The 17,832-nt window shown below is 39.3% G+C and overlaps 1 protein-coding gene across 1 annotated transcript in view; it reads right to left on the reverse strand.

Annotated features, from left to right (window-relative positions):
- Positions 1 to 307: 307 nt before the first annotated feature.
- Positions 308 to 17,832, reverse strand: part of LOC148132493 (uncharacterized) — a 32,583-nt gene continuing 15,058 nt past the window's right edge. The window contains exons 2-8 of the mRNA XM_087957968.1: positions 12,472 to 12,631; positions 10,098 to 10,187; positions 4,435 to 4,514; positions 3,650 to 3,758; positions 1,478 to 1,573; positions 1,009 to 1,119; positions 308 to 682 (exon numbers count right to left, since the gene is read on the reverse strand). Coding sequence (XP_087814094.1) covers positions 620 to 682; positions 1,009 to 1,119; positions 1,478 to 1,573; positions 3,650 to 3,758; positions 4,435 to 4,514; positions 10,098 to 10,187; positions 12,472 to 12,603 — 681 coding nt within the window. The 5' untranslated portion in view covers positions 12,604 to 12,631 and the 3' untranslated portion in view covers positions 308 to 619. The remainder of the gene's footprint in view (positions 683 to 1,008; positions 1,120 to 1,477; positions 1,574 to 3,649; positions 3,759 to 4,434; positions 4,515 to 10,097; positions 10,188 to 12,471; positions 12,632 to 17,832) is intronic.

Consider the following 17,832-nt stretch of genomic DNA (forward strand, 5'->3'; position numbering starts at 1 on the left):
AATATACCAAAGAAGACCTTGCAAGGTGTCTACAAGATGTGGTCAAAAAAGTCAACATAGCAGCTGTGACAATGCAATCAATGCTTTATCTGGTTTTTATGTGCACAGCCATCATCTTGACTTTTTCCATCACTTCCTATGGACATCCCTGATCCCTAATGTGGACCAGGCAGTAGAACTTTGTAGCAATAGTTCCTAACTCCTTTTAGGACTGTGGGGACATGTGGCATTTGGAAAGTATATTGTAGGCATTCACGCTATGGTGATCACAGAAAGTAAAAATAAAAAATAATAATCCTAAATTCATGCATGTACAAACACAATTTACTTAGAATCAATCAACTTTAAAAAAAGTTCTTAAGACAGAAAGCCTGGTGGGTAGCAGAGAAATCCTCTATAAGACACCAAACTGTAATTTGAGGCTTTGGTATTAAAGTATATAATTATCTCATTTCAGCTAAGAAAAATGGATTAGAGGTGTGATATGAAAACCAAGAGAAAGATGGGAGGTAGGAACAAAGAAATTAAGAAAGAGAAAACAAAAAGAATGTGCACACATGAAAGAGAGAGAGAAGGAGGGAGGGAGGGAGCACAGATAGATAAAGAGAAAAAAAATTTCTCATTGTTTTTGTTTGTTCGGACAGTGCCAGATTTTTCCCAAATATTGTCTCATTTCATAAGCCTGGAAGAATGAAGAGAAAATATTGAAGAATTAGAAATGTTCAACTATCCTTTGAACACTTCTTACTTTCTATCCAATAATAATTCATTTTCTTTTCCTATTCCTTTTTTGGTCTGCTAATTACTGTAAGGTTTGACTGGAAAATACTAATTTCATTTGCCTTCTCCAAGTGGCAAACATCAAAGCCTGTAAAGCTATCTCTAGGAGCGCTCTCCATTGCTGTAGATTTCATAGATTAAAGTGGAAGCAATGATGTTTTGAACTCATCTCTATAATTGTTTCCCATCCTAGATCTTCAGGTTCATGTACAAAGATGAAGTACTTACATCATAATGAAGACCAAGGTTGTGATAAGCTTCCATAAATAGATAATTGGTGGCCTTAATAGCCTGGACTTTTTCTAGACGATTGCTGGATGTTATGTACTTTGTGAAATGCTGTGGAAGGAGGAAAAAAACTATTTCAGAATAATTTAATCACATAAATATCTTTCCAGGGGTAGCTGCCACATGAAATCCTGTCAGGCAAATTTCAGAAAGAGGCACCCCTCCATCATTGCCCAGCCAAGTTTTAATTACACATGCCAAGCCTGGTCTCTCATAGGTTTCCTGCCTCAGCAGGGGGTTGGATTAGAAGACCTCCAAGGTCCCTTCCAACTTTGTTATTCTGTTCTGTTCTGTTCTGTTCCTACAGCACAAAAAGCTGAAGTGAGGCTAGGAATCTGGTTGGTTCTACCTTTCCCCTATCTATTTACACACTATTATTCACTCTCATCTTTTTTTTTTAAACACTTACCCCCAGGATGTTATGGAGATGCTCTATTGTTGGTGCCTCAGCTAACAAGCCCTTAAGCATTGCTGCAAAAGCCATGGAAGCTTGTCTATATAAAGTCTGCAAGAAAACAGAGAGCAAATCATTGCTGAATTATAGTCTTGCTCTCCAGAAATAGTACATCTGAATTATGTGGGTGGTGGTTGTTCCTTTGAGTTAGTCATGACTTCTGGTGATTCCTTAGACAAGTTGCCTTTTTTCTGGGATTGAAATGAGAGTGACTGACCCAAAGTTATCCAGGTGGCTTTATGCCTAAAGCAGGATTAGAACTCATGGTCTCCCAGAATACTATCTTAAAGCACTGTGCTAAACAGGTTCTCAGGAATATCCTATAAAAAACTATATCGTTTTGCCTCATGAAATGAAATCCTATTTTGGAAAAAGATTTATACAGTAAGAAACATGTGGTAACAATAATGGAATATGTATGTTGGCTTCTTCCCTTTACCTGAAAGATGCAAAATTCTAGTTCAAGATTATTAAATATAAATTTGCATTTTTAATCAGATGTATCATATCTTCCCTTTTTGGGAAGGTTGTTGAGAAGGTGGTTGTGCAGCAGCTCCAGAGGTTTCTGGATGAAATGGATTATCTCGACCCCTACCAGTCAGGATTCAGGCCTGGATTTGGGACAGAAACGGCATTGGTCGCACTTTTGGATGATCTCTGGTGGGAGTGGGATGGGGGTAGTGCATCCATCCTTGCTCTACTTGACCTCTTGGCGGCTTTTGATACCATTGACTATGGGATTCTCCTGGGGTGGCTTCAGGGGATGGGATTGGGAGGCCTTGTGCTGTCTTGGTTCACTTTTTTCCTCTGTGGCTGCTCTCAGTCAGTGTTGATAGGAGGAGCCCTCGCCCAATGCTTTACGGGGTTCCTCAGGGCTTGGTATTCTTTCCACTCCTGTTCAACATTTATATGAAGCCACTGGGTGAGATCATCTGTCACCATGGACTGAGGTATCACCGATATGCTGATGATACTCAGTTTTATGTCTCGGCCTGTGGTGAGTTAAGTGTTGCTGTGTCCTCCCTCTTGCAGTGCCTGGAGGCTGTTAGGGGCTGGGTGGGGAGCAACGGGTTGAAATTAAACCCTTGCAAGATTGAGTAGCTCTGGGCTTGGGGTTTGTTGGCTCAGAGAGAATTGCCACCTTTGATCTTGGATAGGGTGGCACTACCCCAAACAGACCCTGTGCGTAATCCAGGGGTTTTCCTGGACTCATGACCCCTGCTCAAAGAGCAGGTGGTGATCATGGCCAGGAGGGACTTTGCGCAACTACAGGTTGTGCACCAGCTACGCCCTTTCCTGGACCAATGGTCCCTACTCATGCCCTAGTCACCTCCTGTCTTGATTATTGCAACGCGTTCTACATGGGGCTGCCCTTGAAGAGCATCCGGAAGCTCCAGTTGGTGCAAAAGGCAGCAGCCCACATGGTTTTGTGCAAACCCCAGTATGCACATGTGTCACCTCTCCTGCAGGAGTTGCATTGGTTGCCAATTTGCTTCCGGGTGCAATTCAAGGTGCTGGTTGTCACATTTAAAGCCCTTCATGGCTTGGGACCGGGTTATCTGAGGGAACATCTCTTGCTGGTCACATCTACCCGACCCATTAGAGCGGGGAGGCAGGGAATGTTGTGGGTCCCATCCTGAGGGAGATTCACCTGGTGGGACCCAGAAGAAGGGCCTTCTCTGGGGTAGCTCCCTCTCTCTGAAATATCATTCCCCCAGAGATTAGAATGGCCCCCACTCTAGCATTCTTTCAGAAGGTACTGAAGACCTGGTTTTGCCAGTGGGCTTGGGGAACCCAGAGCGGGATGGAGCCCATCAAATGGCTAGTGTGATCTGCTGTTGTCGGGGCTGGGGGTGGGAGTTGGGGAGTGATTCTTTATTTTTTTATTTTTTCCAGATTTTGTTTTATTGTAGTTTATTAATTTATTTGATTTTTTTTGGATAGTTTTATTGTTTTTTATTTTTTGTTTTAAATATGGTTTTACATTGTGTAAGCCACCTCGAGTCACCATGGGTGAATAGGCGGCAATATCAATCAATCAATCAATTGTATGCATGTTATGTATGTATATGTATATATATCTGATAGATGCACATTCTAATATATTCAATTTTAATAGAAATTTACCTTATCACAGATTTCTAGTTGCCGTTCAGGTCCATTTCCAATGAGACGTCTCAAAACAATATTCAGCAACCGTGTTTCCAGGTCTGGGGTTATGGGTGGCTGGATTTTGCTGGCAGGAGGTGTGAGATTCTGAGTTAACAAGATGCTGACCAGAGCTTGTAACTATACACATATAGAAAGTCTGCTATTAGGAGAGATTCTGTACTCCTGATGCTGCCAAAAGCCTAATTATCTGCTCATGAATCCGCTATGAGACCATGACAGTTCACATTCCTTCTTGTGAGGGAGCAGCTCTGTTGAAATCAACATTATTCTGCTTACATGTAGATATGCAGTATCATATTCTAATATTTTCTTTCTTACATTTTTGCAATACATGCAATTTTCTGTGTGTTCATCATAGAAAACGGAATAGAAATATTTATATGAACAAATGGACAGACTTGGTTCATTTTGTTGTGAGGAGGAGGTAAAGTTGCTTGAGGCATGTTTTTTTTTTTAAATAGATTTTTGTAAAACAGTAAGTTTGAGGATCCAGAATTTATCTTTAAATCCTTTGGAAGAACCAACAATATTCAATTTATTGCAATCAATTGTTGAATTGGCAGGATTTATGGATAATGTGGTACGACAACCTAATTGATTTGTTAGGTTTTTTTTTCTTTTTCCCTTCTATTTATTTTCCTGAAAAGCAAAGCTTTCCCTCAGTCATCTAGAGAACTATTTCTAATCTTAAACTACATCACTTCAATATTCTTTATAGGACTGTTGAAGATAAAACCCACCTCAAGTTAGCAACTGCATTCATACAATTTATCAGAAGAAAAAGAGCAAGAGGGTGGTTATAGTGTTCCTCCAAGGTTTTCTAGAACAAAATAATAGAAAACAGAAAATTAATTCTGTGCCTATTAAAGGCATTGGCCCATGTTCCTACAACTTCTTGAGGATAGTCCAGCATTTCCAAAACAGAAAATACTACAGCTAAGGAGTCTACTCTAGATGCTCTTTTCTTTGGGAAAAGATTTCCAGATTTTTTTCCCCTCATAAAAAATCATCTGCACCAAAATCTGTTTTCATACCAGTAGAAGCAAAAATTAATGGCCCAATCCCCTTTCCCTTTAAAAAAAAACACATTTTATTAATGATTACAATTAAAGAATACAAAGTAATACAAACTTAAAAATAGAAAGAAAAAATAGAAAAGAAAAAAGAGAGAAAAAATAGAAAAGCATAGAAAAAGAAAAAATAAAGTGACTCCCCTCTTATCACAATAAATACAAACAAATTTGGTAACATTACTGTATCTTAAAAATTGAGATGCTCTGTTTCCCTCCATAACTCATATCAAGTAAGATTGAGAAAACTAAGGGAAGGGAAAAATTATTAGGAAAATGTTAAAATAAGATATGGAATAGAACACAAAGATGAATATGAAATTGAATTTGTGACAGTATGGAGAAGTGATAACCCGGGACCATGCTATTCTCAAAAAAAGAAATGTTACTTGTATTATGCTTTGTGAAAACCCAAATAATTTTTTTATAAAAGAAGAAAAAACTATAAAGACAATCTTAGAACTTTGTCATTCACTCCTAGTCAGAAAAAGTCCAGAAAAAATTACCTGTCTGAAAACATGTCTACTTCAACTATATGTCTATTTGACCAATTAAGCTCTATTTCAGTGGTGGAGAACCTGTGGCACGTGTGCCAGAGATGGCACGCAGAGCCCTCTCTGTAGGCATGTGCGCCATTGCCCCAACTCAGCTCCACAGCATTTCTCTGTGGCGTTTATTTATTTATTTATTTTTATTTATTTTGTCAAGCAATTATAAGGTAACAGGTATAAGTATAAACATAGTTATGAATACATGAAATGGATACATATAAGAAAAATAAAAAGAAACAATAGGACAGGGACAGTAGGCATGTTGATGCACTTATGCAGACCTCTTATGAAAGGGGTGAGGTCAATAGTAGACAGTCTAAGGTTAAAGTTTTTGGGGTTTGGGGAAGAAACCACAGAGTCAGGTAGCGTATTCTAGACATTGATCGCTCTGTTGCTAAAGTCGTATTTCCTGCAATTAAGTTTGGTGTGGTTTATTTTGAGTTTGTATCTATTGTGTGCTCTTGTATTGTTATGGTTAAAGCTGAAGTATTCATTGACAGGTAGGAAATTGCAATGTACAATTTTATATACTATACTTAGATTGGACCGAAGGTGGCGTAGTTCTAGGTTTTCTGGGTCTAGAATTGCAAGTCTGGTGGCATAAGGTATTCTGCAACGAGTAGAGGAGTGGAGAACTCTTCTTGTGAAATATTTCTGGACTTTCTCAATTGTGTTAATATCAGATACGTAATGCGGGTTCCAGGCTGATGAGCTGTATTCAAGTATTGGTCTAGCAAATGTTTTGTACGCTCTAGTTAGTAGTGTGATATTACCAGAGAAAAAGCTACGTAGGATTAGGTTAACAACTCTTAATGCCTTTTTGGCTATGTAGTTACAGTGGGCTCTAGCACTTAGATCATTAGAGATCAGTACTCCAAGGTCCTTGACAGAGTTTGGATCACCAACACGGTCTTGACTATTCAGCCTGTATTTTATTTTCTGATTTTTTTTGCCAATATGTAAGACAAAGCATTTATTTGTTGAGATTTGAAGTTGCCATTTGTTTGACCATTCTGATACATAGTCAAGGTCTTTTTGAAGGGTAGCAGTGTTGTCAGTGGTGTTGAATAGCTTTACATCATCAGCGAAGAGAACGCAGTTGCTCTTGATGTGATCACAGAGGTCATTTATGTAGAGTATGAAAAGAGTTGGTTCTAGAACACTGCCTTGGGAGTTTCTCTCCATCATTTGCAGGGAAATAGACATTTCCCTGCAAATGACGAAACAGAAGCTCATGAAATAAAAATATCTCACCTCTTGCCTCCTGCCCCGCCTCCTGCCGTCCAGCTGGTCTTTGGGTGTCTGCCATGCATGTACAGATGTGCGTGCCTGCACCTGCGCGCCTTGCAGTTTGTGTATGCGCATGTGCACACCTGCGTACGCACACTTTGGGCACTCAGTGCCTCAAAGGTTCACCATCACCGCTCTATTTCAACTCTATTTTCCTTCCCTGTATTTTTAAGTCTTAATCCGTTCAAATAATGTTCCCAAACTTGATTTCTTTTCATCTTCTCTTTGTCTCCTCTCAGCAAATCTTTCAAAAGTTTAAAACCTGTTTTGTAAATCAAGTCAAAAAGTTATCCAAATCACTCTTCTGGTTGATACGTATATGTTCTTTTTAAATATCAAAACACAACCCAGCTTCATTTGTATACCCCAGTACCTCATCTTTTGTTCTTTCTACTTGTCAAGTATAAATCCACATTTAAGTCAATTTCAGTCTTATCTGCTATAGCTTGTTCCTCTTCTTCAATAACAATTGCACACCATCCATTATTTTTTATATTAAAATTATTTTCAAATTTATTGTTTATAAATCTCCATAAAAACATCCTCTGTTAAGGTGTTTCGTTCCATTTTGTATCATCACGGTAATTCTGAGGATTAGACTAGACTAGACTAGAAAAGAAGAGTTGGAAGGGATCTTGGAGATCTTCTAGTTCAATCTCCTGCAGGAAACTCTACACCATTTCAAATTATTGTCCAATCTCTCCCTAAAAACCTCCAGTATTAGAGCACCTACAACTTCTGGGGGCAAGTCATTCCACTGATTCATTGTTTTAACTATCAGGAAATTTCTCCTTCGTTCTTGGTTGGTTCTCTCCTTGATTAGTTTTCATCCATTTCTTATTGTCCTTTCTTCAGGTGCTTTGAAGAATAGGTTGACTCTTCTTTGAGACAGCACCTTAGATATTGCAAGACTGCTATCATGTGCTGTCACTGCTATTCTTCTCCTTTAATTGTTATCTTTAGTTTCTTCTGGCTTCTTCTAGTTCTAAAGCTCAAAATCCCATCAATTCTCCCCCCCCCCCCAAAAAAAACCCCAAATAACCAGAGTTTCCCATGGGAAGAATTCTTCTAATTAATTTCAATTCTTATTCAAAATTCCATTTGGATCCTTAATCTACTTTTAACTTTCCAAAATCAATACTCTACATACCCTTTTGCTTTTTATTTCAAAACATAATATTTTTCTAAATCCTTATATTCATATTTAAAGCTTCCTTCACAAAGGAGAAAGAGATTTAGCCAGTGAATATGATCAAGAGTTGCAGCTCATAATATTTCAAAAGCAATACAAAAATCATTTCAAACATGATTTTTTAAAAGTTGAGGACATTTTGTCCATAAAAACTGTGTTAAGACTATGAACTTAGATGGAATCCCTTGACTCCCAGTTGCTTAACTCACAAGGCAACTACAAAAAACTCAGTTCTTGCCATCTATTCATGTCTGGAGCAGCTGTCAGGAGTGTTGTAGGCAATCTCGCAAACTCTCCTTTCTAATGGAGAGATTTCACCATCCATGATTCAGTATCAGGCGGCAATCTCCACTGTAAAAACCATCCTACTCAGACGGGAACATCTAACTTGCCTTGATCTCACCAGAAACCTCTGGCCCAATCCCTTTCCCTCATGGACAGACCCTTGAGTCTTTTACTCCCAGATATTAGCCCTGCACCCAGCATATGAATTACAGCTCCAAAATGACCAGTTGTTAACGATGAACAAAGTAGCATAGGATTCTTATACCACTTCCTAGTTTCCCACTAATTAATTAGTCAAATTTCTACACTGCCCACTTAACTGACTGAGCAATTTGCAATAAAAAATATAGCGGTAGAAAAATGCAGTTGAAAACATAGATAAAAACAGAACTACAACAAGGATAAAATGAAGATGTTAAAAAGTTAAAACAATGGAGGCACTTTTCAACTCCCTCAATTCCTCCATAAACCACAAGGGAGTGCTGAGAATGATAGGCTAAGAGAAGTGGATCCTGGATCCTGTGGAAGGACCCTGACTGAGCCCCCATGCTCCTTCTTGTTCTCCCCATGTTCTCCCTCCCCAATTCTCAGGATGACCCACCTGTCAATCAAACAGCAGCTACCAATGAAATAGCATTAGAGAGAGAGAGAGAGAGAAGGGGGAGGAGTAGAGGAGGAAGAGGAGGAAAGGTAAGATGGCTGCCGTGGAGCTCTGGAGTTACAGGCCTCACAATGAATAGGCTGAATAAACCAAACTAGGGCCCAGAAGTCAAATAAAGAGGCAAACTCAAAGACAGGCAACCCTGACAAGGAGAAGCAACAACAGGAAAGAGGGCATCAACTGAGAAACCTTACAAGAAGCATTATTTCTTTCCTCGGAGTGACAGGAACTAAAAGTTTCTCAAGCTATTTCCCTTGGAACAAAGACTTGGAAGAGGAAGAGAATCAAGAAGTCCTGCCAAGAATAAACCAGGAGGAAAAAAAATGATGAAAAGTAAAAATTTGACAGAACAGAAAATTAAAAATAAAAAGTCAGAAAAGATTAAAAGACTATACAAAGTGGCAATGGAGATTACAGGGATTAAACACTCAAATACAGAAGGCAGTCATAAACAAACATAGATAAAAATAGAAAGATATGAGAATATAGTGAAACTGGACTTTACAGCATATATTGTAGATAAAGAGCTTATAGAAGATAGATGGATAAAACAGAAAATACTTTTATTATTGATATTCCTTTCTGTGCTAATTTTTGTAAGCTTTTCTTTTGCGAAATAAGTCTTCCCCCCTGTGCATGCACCTCCTCTTCACACTCATACACCAACCACTGAAGGGAGAATCAAAAATCAGATCAATTGTCCAAATTTTCATGCTTTCATGCATTTTTGGGGTATGGGTCAACCTGGTTATTGGTGATAAAAAAAAACAGGCTACTGTGATCAATCCAAAAATGTTCACCTTCTACCTCAATGACTTTGCATATTGTAAGGTATTTTCTGTTCACTGCCTTCTGCCATCCCCTCTTCTCCAAAGGAACATGATAAACTGATATTTCTATACTGATCACCAATGTTTCCACACAAAGTAAGCATACATTTCTGTGGGCATAAACTTCTATAGTTTATCCTTGCTTACCAGTCAGGTGTTCAGTGATTGTTCAAACTTACAATGTGCTGAATAAGTGATATAACAGTTCTTATACTTATGTCGGTCACATCCCATGACCACAAGATCACCATTTGTGACATTCCTTACTGACTTCCTATAAGCAAAGCCAATGGGGAAGCTGGTAGGAAGTTGCAAATGGCAACAACATGATGTCCTTGCTTAACAACCTGCAGTGATTTGCTTAACAATGGCAAATGGAAGTTATCTGACATCGTGCTTTATGACCACAGCACTTGGCTACTGATCCCAAGTTGTACTGTACCCTGAGGGCTACCATTATATGACTGATACAATCATCACTCTGATACTATTGGTTTTCAAATGATACAGAAGTATAGACTCACCACAATTGTTTCTACTATTTTTCCTTTTTCTGCCAATGGGCCATAGACAGTATTCATGGCATTCAAAAAGTTGATAAATATATCAATGCCCTGAAAGTTACAAAAGTTAGAATGTTAGTCAGAAAGTTTAAAAAGACCAAAGTATGCTTTCTATAATTATTGACTATATTGGGTTGAAGTTGGTACAAATTTTCGCTTTCTGCTATGGTAAAATCTCTTTCAGGACAATCCAAGTCACAGAGAAATTGCTTATACGCATTGCTTTGGAAAATGGAGAACAACATGAGTTTGCATTTTGGTCTAAAAATACTCCAAGACAATGTTTTAAGTACTTCCTTCCTGAACTGTGGTGGTGCAATGATTAGAATGCAGTATTGCACACTACTTCTGATGACTGCCGGCTGCCAGCAGTTCGGCAGTTCAATTCTCACCGGCTCAAGGTTGACTCAGACGTCCATCCTTCTGAGGTTGGTAAAATGAGGATTGTTGGGGTACATATGCTGACTCTGTAAACCGTTTAGAGGGGGTTGAAAAGTACTGTGAAGCGGTATATAAGTCTTATTCTGTTGGAGCTATCTGATTTAAGATTTGAAACACAGAATTCCTTGTTTGGGTGGTCGAGAATTGAGCAAAATTAATGAATAAGTCCACCATGTGCTTTTGACATTTTGCCACATATAACTTCACAGGTGTATTTAATTGCCTACTATGTTTCTCGTAAAATAAGGCTGAGCCTTATTTTTTTTGACTCCTGAAAAAACGGCCTAGCCGTTTTTTGGGGGGTGACTTAATTTCCCCCCCACGCGCACCCTCGCCTAGGGCAGAAGGGAAAGCGACGGCAGCAGAGGAAGCAATGGTGGCTGACGAAGGTCCTGCAATGCAAAGTGCCCCGCTGTCACTGAGGCCGACATCCACGCTGCCACCGCCCACCCACTGACCTGGCCTGCAGACAGCACCATACCTGGGTCTGCAATAAAGGCACTTGGTGGAGATAGGGAGCTGTCCATGGTCTGCCATTATCGGCTGTTAGGAGCGGCTGGTGGCGAGGTGAGTCTGCCCGCAGGCCGCTCCTAACGGCCGATAGAAGCAGCTGGTGGCAAGGCATGGCTGCCTGCGGGACACTTATAACAGCAAGTTCCCACCACCCTTCCCTCCCATTTCACATGCTTTAAATAGTCCCAAATTTTGAGGGCGGGGCTTAATTTCACATCATGCCTATAAAACAGTGCTGGGCCTTCCTATTGGTGGGGGAACATATTGTTGGAGAAACATGGTATTACAAAATACTTTAAATTCAATATTAAGAATGATATTGGGAATATACATGGTCTAGTGCACGGGTGTCAAACTTGCGGTGTCACATGATGTTTTCCCCTTTGCGGAGCTGGGGTGCGTATGACCTGTGTGTGATGCAACCAGCCCACAGGCCGCCAGTTTGACACCCCTGACCTAGTGGGAAAAAATGAAGACACCCTGGAATACGGCAAGAGGAATGGAAGAATGGCTAGCATGGCTCAAATCATTTTTCCCCAAACTTCAAAATTTTATCTCTTTTATAATTATACATCAAAGAGAGCACAAGAGTTACAATTGGTAAATACACAGACAGTGCAGAACAATTCAAAACCCAAGATGGCAATCCCCACTGATGTAGAACTCTGACCTGATAGTCAACAGAATATAAAATCTAGCTAATTCAGCCACTAATCACGGTCCTCTAAAATCAATTGAAAAATGCCAAATGGGGAATCCACATTTCAATGCTGCTGTTTGGCAGGAACTCAATCACCTCAAATGACTAATGCCAAATTTCACTGACCACACGACATTCCCTCTGTTGTATTAGTGTCGACAGTTTAGCAGCAAATAACTGCAAAAATCTCACCCAACCTGAATTAACCAGTTTACCGGAAGGAAGAAGAAAGCAAGCTTTCCCACTTCCTGTTGCAGAACCAATGCAGACTTTTCCCTTTCTGCTGCTGTTATTACCAGAAAATCAGAAATCTGCTTCGCAAGAGGCAGTTGATCCCTCTACTTGGCTAAGGGGAATAGCTGCCAAAAATCTGACCTGCTGCCGTTTTGCAGCTGTAGGTAGGCATAGGTTGACACTTGGCTGGTAGCCAAGTAGCTAATATTTCCCCCCCAGCCCTATTGTTACTTTTACTATACAATGGGTAGGGATACAAATGTACAGAAGTGATGCTACCTGAGCCATATCGGACACCTGTTATGAATTATGTAAATTATGTCAGTCTAGAAGGGATGCATATTATATAACTTGCATCCCTTGTACAATAATTTCATGACATGTGTGCTGTTAACTTTGCCATTCCCCAGAACAGCCACCCATTGTCAGAGTTTTTTTTAAATATACCTTTTCTCCATTATTTATCTGGATATCAGGGGAATATGCTGGTGGAATATCTCCCCCATTGTCCTGTTGGCTGATGAGTTTTTCTTGATTATTTTTTCCTTCTTTCCGAAGTGGGGAAACCTTTGATGTCATTTTACGAAAGAAGGACCACACTTCTATCCTAGAAAAACAAGGGAAGGGGATGAGCAACAGACGTTAATGCACTTTCATCTACTGTACATGACAGCAATTCATTTGTAATTCAATACCTCAAGTACGATGGAAAGATCCCAATGGCTTTTTTGCAAATGCTTCCTCAGGATTTGAGATTGTGGGTATGTCACTATCTCTAATTGTGTTGGGGTGTATCTCCACAGAGAGAAAAACTCCTTATTAACTGGGGGCTGTCAAAGGAAGCAGCTACCAGGGAAAAATGTATTTGAACAGGCATTTCAGGCTCTCTATGACTGTTATTGCTATTATCTCCTTTTCCACACTGCTCTGGAATATAGAAGCCATAAAAAAAATTGTACTTACATTTTATGTATCTTTCACTGTCTTGTCTTTCCAAACCAACCAATCAACAAACAGACCTAATAATAATACTTATAACATGATGAACAAATAGCTGTAAAAAGGTAATGTGATAAATCAAGGAAATAAATAACTCCCGTTATGAAGAAAATTAATAAATAAAAAATGCGTACATACATACATAAATTCAAGCATCCTAGCTAATCAACAATGATGAATATGTAACAACATATTGAAAAGAAGTCATTCAAAAGCTCACAGATCCAACTGGCCCAGAAGACTATCAAAGGGCCACTCTGGCCTTGGATATGCCAGGAGATGATTTCACAATGGAGACCTTCTCATAATGGTGACACAGCAGAAAACAGGTCACAATAGCCTTACCAAGCTGATACAACTTTAAGCATTTACCCTGTTTAGCCCCAAGCTTTTTTTTTTTTTTTAAAAAAAAAAACCATGTTCAGGGTGTGTATGAGTGGTGGGATTCAATTTTTTTTTTACTACTGATGCTGTAGGCGTGGCTTGGTGGACGTTGCATGGTTTGGTGGCCGTGGCAGAGGAAGGATACCGTAAAATCTCCATTCCCATCCCACCCCACCAACTTGTTTTCCAGCTCTGTTCTCCTGTGCAGGACAACAAAATAAGACCCAGCCGATCAGGCAGAGAATAGATATGGGTGGGGCCAGTCAGAGGTTGTATTTGCCAGTTCTCCGAACTACTCAAAATTTCCACTACCGGTTCTCCAGAACCTGCTGAATACCACCTCTGGTATGATAACTTTTTGTATGTCTCCTTCTTTTCTATGCTCTAATGACTAGTGTCTAATCCATATTATGATAATCCATTTTTTTTTTGCATTGGGCAGAACTGACTTTGAGTAGGGTGCCAAAAACTGGACATCACACTTTTATAATGAGTTGGGTAAACTAAAACATGTTCAAAGAAGGGCCCAGAAGATGATCAGAGGCCTGAAAACTATGTCCTATGAAGAAATTAAGGCAGTTTCGCCTTGAGAAGACAAGACTGAGAGGAGGCTCATCAAGTACTTATAAAGTATCTGAAAGTTTGTTATGTAGAAGGTCAGCATTTCTTGGAATAATTGGTTTAAATTACAGAAAGGTAGACTCCAGTTCAATTGGAACATTAACAGTAACCAAATTCAACATTGGAATCAAGTGTCCAGTGTGGTTGTCTGTTTTAAGATACCTTGTTACAATTTGAAAATTTAAGTTTGAACAGAATTAGAAATTAGGCTTTGCTGTAATTCTAATATCAGGATGATTTTCTGTGAATAATTATATTACTTATTAATAATTACATTTATTTATTTATTAAGCACCCCCTCTTTGGATACGTTCAAGCATGCATCTATTGTATATGTTTTAGGTTGGAAAGGTGCACTGAGTAAGAAATTGGATCTGATGGCCTAAATGCTGTCTTCTGATTTTCTGATTCTATGAAAAAGGCGTATCCACTGATTAATGAACTCAGAAAGAAATGTGAACTGAACTCTTCATTTTTTTCCAGTTGAGGTTCTATTAAAGAAAACCAGCATTCCTTTTGTTTTTAACCCAGATGCTGGTAGGTGTCTTATATTCAACAGAAAGGGAAGATATATGTCCATGTTGAATGTATTATTTCCTTTTCAGTGCTCTAAAACTGTTTGCTAATGGCCCTTTTATAGCCAGAAAAATGCCGACTGAGGAAAAAGTCATTTGGTGACCTTTGAAACCCTTCTTTTATGTCATTTGTTTTAGGTCAAGCAAAGCATACGGTCTCTGAACAACCTCCCAGCTGTTCAACCTACCTCTAACTCCTTTTAAAGTGCTATCCTTACTGTTTGACTGTTGTGGGTGGAAGAAATCAGATGCAGCACTTCTTTCTTAGATGAATGAGCCAAACATAAAATTCTCTCCAGCTGGACAAGTGCTGGCTGAGCTTTGTGTAATATCACAGGTTGTGCTATTGATCTTAGTTACGTACTTTAATTGCTTTTCCAGAAAACCAGCTTTTCCATCTTCCAATCTGAACCCAGTTTACAAGATACTTAGAGGTGATCTGGATTTGTTGTTTGAATTTGTGGCCACTGGATATGCTATGCAATTTCTTTGATATTAGTAATATGATATAATGGTATTGTGTATTGCCTGTATTTGTTTAACATGAGTAACAAAACAAACAAATCAATCTAACAATTTCAGATTGATTGTGTCAATCAATCCAAAGGTTAAGCCAAACCTAAGCTTGTAATTCCCAGAATTCCTCAAATTGCATTAAAGGACAGGTCCTCTTTTCCCATGATTGTTAAGAGAGGCTTGATAAGGAACTGTATTTCAGAAGAGCCTGCAGTCTGAGCATAAACATTCTGAAGCTATGAGGATATGTGTAAAAATCAATATTTCAATAATTTCCTCTTTGTGTGCCTTTCTGGCTTCTTTTTCTTAAATTTGCATGTGATCAGGTATATTTCTAGACCCAAGGTACATGTGTAGCTAGTTACTGCAATCTACTGTGATTCTATCTTGCAATGTTTGCTACTATAATAAATTGTATACCTTCTTTGATATAAATATAATAGCATTCTAAATCTTATTCTTTCTTTAAAACCTGTGTCTAGTATTCACTGTATTTTACTATTTCAATTTTTCTCAAGCTTCTGTTATAGAAAGTATCTATGCTCTCTTTTACAACTAAATACTCAAAATTCTCATCTTGACTCAAAAGATAATTTGTAATGACTAAATTACCCACAACCAAAAGTTGTCCATTTCTAGAAGAGTATCCTTGATATGAGAGAATGAGTCATCCAAAGAGATGAGATGAGATCATTCCATGAGAATGATCATCCAAAGATCCTTTCTCTGAAACAAGCACAAATCCATGACTTAATCCGCATGTCAATTAATTGAAAATCACCCAGTTGTCAGGGTTTCCCCCCCCCATACTAACTAGTATTGATAAAGGCATGCTGATTATTACTGGCAATTTGGATTCTTTCTTTAAATATTTATGCTCTAAAAGCAATGTTATTATTCTGGAACATTTGGATCTCTAGGTTTCTCACATGGTTATTAAATTCACTTTGACACTATATCTGTGGAGGTGGGAGACCAGCATGCTTCTCTCTCCCTCTCCCCCATCTTTTGCTGCTAAATGTCTGTGGTCTTTAGTATAATTGCTCTGATTGGGAGTTTCCACCTGACTCTCCTTTTAGAAAGAGTGCTGGCTAGGACCAGACAACTACATAAATTGACTATATTGTGACATTACTTACCTTACTATAATTATGTAATTGCTATACTCTTGGGAGCCTATTTTCAACAGAACTTGGTTATGATTTTGTAAGCTAAATTGCATCCAATTTTTTTTCTGGAAGCCATGACTTGTATAACCACAAGGTGGCACAATTCTATTTGACATAGAAAGGGTTCTCCTTTCAAAGGAGCCAATACATAGAAACAGCTGCTTTCATGTGCCAGAACAAAAAAAAAAAACAACCCAGAGTGTAGGGAGAATTTGCAAAAAGAGTTAACACAGGCTTTTTAATCTGCTGTAAGCAGAAAAAAAAGCCTGCATTTTTTTTCTTAGAAATGTGAGTTTTAGTCAATTATTACAATCTGAAAGATGTGCATCAATCATCCAGCAGGTAGCGCTGTTAACCTAAAATTGCTGAAAGAATAAGAGACAGGAGAAAACAGCAGGGGAAACTTCAGCATGAATAGGATGTTCATTTCTTTAATTCTAAAGACAAATTATTTATGCTATTTGAAAAAGTGTTTTTAAAAATTAATCCAATAAAGAAACAATTGGATGGTCCCTCTCTCTCTTATTAATTGCAAAGACTGCTCTTCCAGCCTGACCAGCAATCAATCCATTACTTCAGTGGAAATTATACAAGCCGGCCAGGACAGTATAAAACTTGCACCTTTGTTCCCCAGTCATCCATTCACTAATATTGGAATATTTAGCCATCCTGCATAATATACTATCCACTGATAACCTCACTGTTCAAGACAGGGGTGGGCAACCTGTGGACTTCAACTCCCAGAATTCCTGAGTCAACATAACCCACACTTCTTCGTCCAAGATATGCCTCCCATCTTCCTAGCTGTTATACCTTATTACAATGAATTCTGTAAATAAATCATGGTCCCCAACACTTCCAAAGACGAACTTGGGAGTCCACCTTTTTGAGAACAGGTGTAGCCCTTTTTGCTATCCACTTTATCAGACTGGCCCAGTCAAGCGGAGAGGGCTACAGGCCAAGTGTGCTTAAACGATGTCCTGCAATGTCTGCTGAATGCGTGGCCTAGGGGCAAAGACAAAGGCTGATGAAAGCACGGCTGGGGCAAAGACAAAGGCCAAATAACCGAGCCTTTTGAGAAGGAGACAGATCGCGTGCTCCAAAGGCCTCCAAATTCAATTGCACTTTGGAAATGTGTGTGTGTGTGTGCACGCAAGTGGAGACATTCATCAGGAGCAGATTGGCCGACCCAAGAGAGTAATGCAATTGTCCCCCCCTCTCTCTCCCTCGGCCTTCTCCCCCTTCAGCCCAAAGCAAATCTTCAGCCAGTGGCAGGTGGACAGTGCAGCTATGAGGAGAAAGCCTCAATTGTCTGCCCTGCAAACTGCCACACGCCAGACCTCCGCTATTGTGTGAGGTCTCCATAGAAATGCAAACGAGCAGCGTGTGCCTTCCACAATCTGCTCACAGCAGCAGCTCATTAGGCATGCCGGACTGGATCCACTCTCATTCTGGTGAACTTTGCAGGAACTTCCCCCTTGTTGCCCCTACTCCCCACTCCCGGCTGCGTTCAGTCTCCACTTGTAGCAAAAAACCTATGTCGG

Source organism: Notechis scutatus, chromosome 2 (genome assembly GCF_049901735.1).
Source record: "Notechis scutatus isolate UNSWTSFEM ecotype Mainland chromosome 2, rNotScu1.2, whole genome shotgun sequence".
In the NCBI taxonomy this organism is placed as follows: domain Eukaryota; kingdom Metazoa; phylum Chordata; class Lepidosauria; order Squamata; family Elapidae; genus Notechis; species Notechis scutatus.